The sequence below is a fragment of the Bison bison genome, unplaced genomic scaffold, assembly GCF_000754665.1.
Source record: "Bison bison bison isolate TAMUID 2011002044 unplaced genomic scaffold, Bison_UMD1.0 scf7180017864484, whole genome shotgun sequence".
NCBI classification, from domain to species: domain Eukaryota; kingdom Metazoa; phylum Chordata; class Mammalia; order Artiodactyla; family Bovidae; genus Bison; species Bison bison.
This window is the reverse complement of record NW_011495044.1, coordinates 1356862-1360818: the sequence shown is the minus strand read 5'-3', so window position 1 is coordinate 1360818 and position 3957 is coordinate 1356862. Positions and strand designations below refer to the sequence as shown.

At 57.3% G+C, this 3957-nt stretch overlaps 1 protein-coding gene across 1 annotated transcript in view; it reads left to right on the top strand.

The window, feature by feature from the left end:
- Window positions 1-1262: 1262 nt before the first annotated feature.
- The window catches only part of TMEM125 (transmembrane protein 125), a 3732-nt gene continuing 1037 nt past the window's right edge, over window positions 1263-3957 (top strand). Inside the window, 5 exon segments of the mRNA XM_010862799.1 lie at window positions 1263-1738; window positions 3050-3199; window positions 3446-3732; window positions 3735-3776; window positions 3779-3951. Coding sequence (XP_010861101.1) covers window positions 3588-3732; window positions 3735-3776; window positions 3779-3951 — 360 coding nt within the window. The 5' untranslated portion in view covers window positions 1263-1738; window positions 3050-3199; window positions 3446-3587.

Below are 3957 nucleotides of genomic sequence, written 5' to 3'. Positions count from 1 at the left end.
AAGTCCAAATGCCTCGCCAGGGCATTCAAGGCTTTGTGCCCCTGAGCCAAACTTGTCTTTCCAGCTTCATCTTACAAGCTCCCTGCGAAAAAACTCCACATCCAGCAGTTCGCACATTCATTCATTCAGCAAGTGTTTACTGATTACTTCCCAGGTACCAGGCACAGTGCTGGCTGCTGAGGTCACCACGGTTAGCAAAACAGGCACTAAACCTGTATGCACTGGGAACGTGTATTGAGGGGTATTGCTGTTGTTCAGTCACTCAGTCGTGTCTGACTCCTTGTGACCCCATGAACTACAGCATGCCAGGCTTCCCTGTCCTTCACCATTTCTCAGGGCTTGCTCAAACTCATGTCCATTGCGTCAGTGATGCCATCCAACCATCTCGCCCTCTGTCATCCCCTTCTCCTCTTGCCTTCCATCTTTCCCAGCATCAGGGTCTTTTCTAGTGAGTGGTGACAGGCTAGTAAATAAGGGCACTCTTAGTACATATAGTGAGAGCAGTGGCAGGGGAAGCCCCAGAACCATGGGCACCCCAGGGAGGCACCTGAACCAGCCTGGAGGTCGAGGAGAGCTTCCTGGAGGAGGTGACATCTCAGCTGAAGAATTCTAGTTGGTCAGACTGAAGTCGAGGGTGTTGTAAATATCCCAGGGAGAAGGAACTCTGAGTTCAAAAACCAAGCAAAAGGGCAGAGCAATGCAGAGCATGCATAACTGAAAGAAAGGCATTCTGGCTGCAAGGCAGGGGCCAGAGGAAAATGACTGGCCGGTGCTGATGGGTTTTGTGAGCCTGTGAAGGAGAAAGGCATTTATCCCCAAGTGTTTATTCTGCAAGTGTTTTAAGCAAGGGAACCCTTGATTTCTACCTGAAGAGCCATTACCCACTTCTCCCTGTCCACTCAAACCCTGCCTCCTCAGCGGGACCAAGACGTGGGGGCAAAGCTACCTTGGTCAGGCCCTTGAGGCTTAGAAGGAAAGTGGGCAAGGGTCTTGGGAGGGCTCCTGCCTAGGGGAAAGTGACAAGGAAGTGGTGGGGCTGGGTTTGTGGGACAGCTGGTTTTGGAATTTGGGGCAGAGGCAGGATTTGAGTTTGGAGTTAGAATGTGGGGGCTACATTCAGAAACGGGTCAAGTTTGGGGCCAAGGATGAGGTTGCAGTCCAAGACCTAATTCCAGAATTTGGGACTGAGGTTTCAAGCCAGATTTGGGGTTGGAATCTGGGGCTGGGACTGGAATTGGATTTGGAAATGAGGCTGGGGTTAGGATTGGGATTTGAGATTGAGTTGGGGCTGAGATGTGAGGTAGGGGCCTCGGTTAGATCCAGGAGTTCTAGGTAGGGTTTAAAACTGCAGCTGGGTTTTGGGGTTGGGTTACAGGCTGGAGTTAAAGCTAAACAGAGGTTGGAGCTGGGGGATGGGCTCAGGCCCAGGCTCTGGGGCAGATGGACAACATTCCTCCTGCTGTCCAGGTCTAGGAATTGTGTTTGAGCCCTAACAGCAGCAAACAGAAGCCCCTCCCTTCCCTGGAATGCTTCAGCCCAGCAGAAGGAGCAGTGCCACGTCAGCCAATTGGCTCAGGCTCTGCCTTGGAAACACCTGTTGATCCTCCTCCCCTTCCCCCACCTCAGCTCACCTAGGCGCAGGTTAGGCAGGTGAAGCGCCTCCCCGGAAACGGAGCTGGAATGCCCCACCTGCCTGCCCTGACTGCTCGGGATCGGATCCAACCACTCCAGGCTTCTTGTGAGTGCCCCATGATCCCCTACCCCTGCCAGCCCACCTTCTCCCACTGGCTCTTCCCTTGAGAACCCCCAACCTCGAGTCTGCGGTCCCAGCACACCTGTGCAGCACTTTCAGACCAGTGAAGTCACAGTCCTGGGGAAGCTGGGACTGATTCCAGGGCCCCCTCCTCGGCCCCTCCCCCACCTCCCTTGGGGACACCTGCAGCTCCCCCTCCTACCTCATGTGCCAGGCAGCCCCTGCTGAGGGATTGGGACAACAGATACCTCATCAGGGGTGTAACGCACGTACAGTCATGAAGTCACGTTCCCAGAATGACCTAGGGCCTGCGTCCTCCATATAAAGCAGTAGTCTTCGTCCTGAATTGGCTGAAAGAATTCTGGGTTCTTTTATTCAGAAAGCACACTCTGGGCATCTTTGCAGGCCCTAGAATTCCCACTGAAATTCTGACCTGATTTTTAATGCCCCCTCCCCCCAGATAAAGGTTATTGGCCTCACTTTTCAGATTAGGAGCCTGAGGTCCAAGAGGTGAACTCATGGGGGCTTTTCTGACCTCCTGCAGAGGGGGGTCAGACCTCCCTCTCTGACTAACTCACAGCCCAGCACTCATCACAGCAACACCCATGCTGTAAACTGGGGCTCCTTGTGGAGGGCCTGGAATGCTGTACTTTGCCCTGTGGGAGTCACTCTGACTGGCCTCTGGAGGACGTGTTCAATGAGGAACCACTGCAAGATCCCTCGCCCACATACCCACGGTGGAGGGATGCAGTCGGGGGACCAGTCCAGAGCCCTCCTTCCCGTTGTACCACGTTAGAGAAATTGTGGCATGGGGGGCGGTGAGAGGAGAAGCATGGGAGAGGCAGGGAGAGCAGTGATGGAGGTGTGGGGGGACAGAAGCTGAAGTGCAGGAGCAGGGGGATGAGGGCAGGGCTGAGATGGAAAAATGTTCAGAGGTGGCATCCCCAGGACGTGCCCATGGGAGGAGCACAAAGGAGGAGCAGGTTCGGGTAAGATGACAAGCTTGGGTTGGGACCTGTTGTGTCAAAGGTGCCCATGGGATGTCAAAGTGACTACCATCTTACAGGTCTGGAGCTTGGGAGGGAGATCTGGGTTTGGCAGAGAGTGGGATTTGGGAGCCAGTAGCTGTGGCTATGAGATTGGATGGGACCTCAAGGGGAAGGAGGGTATTACGGGGTCAGATCCTCACTCACAGAGAAGGAGCCGCAGCCCCAAGAGAGAAGATGCAGGGTCAGGCTGCTGGTTCCAGAAGGGTTAAATCATAAGCCCCCTCCCTCCCCATAACCCTCCCCCCAGGAGCCAGCGGTGACAGCTGAGGCCATGTGAGTCAGATCCTGAATGAGGCTTTATCTGCGAGTCTTCATCCAGTCCCATCATCCACCGTGACACCAGCTCCATCGGCCAGCCGGAATGGGACAGGCAACTGAGACAGCGAGAGCCAGAGAGGTCAGGGGTTGGACAGGGGGTTCCCTAGAGGGCTGGGGGTGTTTTGGGTGGAGGAGCTCTCCTAGGGTCTCTGGAGAGGCATTCCCAAAGGAAAGTGCTAGGGAGGGACTTGGGTGCCCGGGAGGATTGCAGGGGACACGCACGGGAGGATTCCCAGGGGACACCGGAGCATCCCCAAGGCTCCCAGGAGAGACCATGAGGGGAAGGTGGGCTGGGGAGATAGCAAGTGTGATTCTTCCCTGGCAGGTGATGGTGACCAGATCCTGGACTGTGCGAGGAATGAGACTCTGGGCCTCTAGCTGCCACGCAGGTGGTGGGGGCTCCAGGCCATGACCTGCACCTCTGCCCCCTGACGCTGCCCTCCGCCCTCACTCGTGCCAGATCAGCCATGTCTGAAGGAGAGGCTCAGGCCCCGCGGGGCCGGGGGCTGCCCCCTGATGTGCTGGCGGAGCAGGTGGAGCTGTGGTGGTCCCAGCAGCCGCGGCGCTCGGCGCTCTGCTTCGCTGTGGCCGTGGGCCTCGTGGCCGGCTGTGGGGCGGCGGCGTGGCCCTGCTGTCCTCCACCAGCAGCCGCTCGGGGGATGGCGCCTGGCAGTGGGCACGGCGCTCTGCCTGCTGGCCCTGCTGGTCCTGGTTAAGCAGCTGATGAGCTCGGCCGTGCAGGACATGAACTGCATCCGCCAGCCTCACCACGTGGCCCTGCTGCGCAGCGGAGGAGGTGCGGACGCCCTGGTGGTGCTGCTCAGCGGCCTGGTGCTG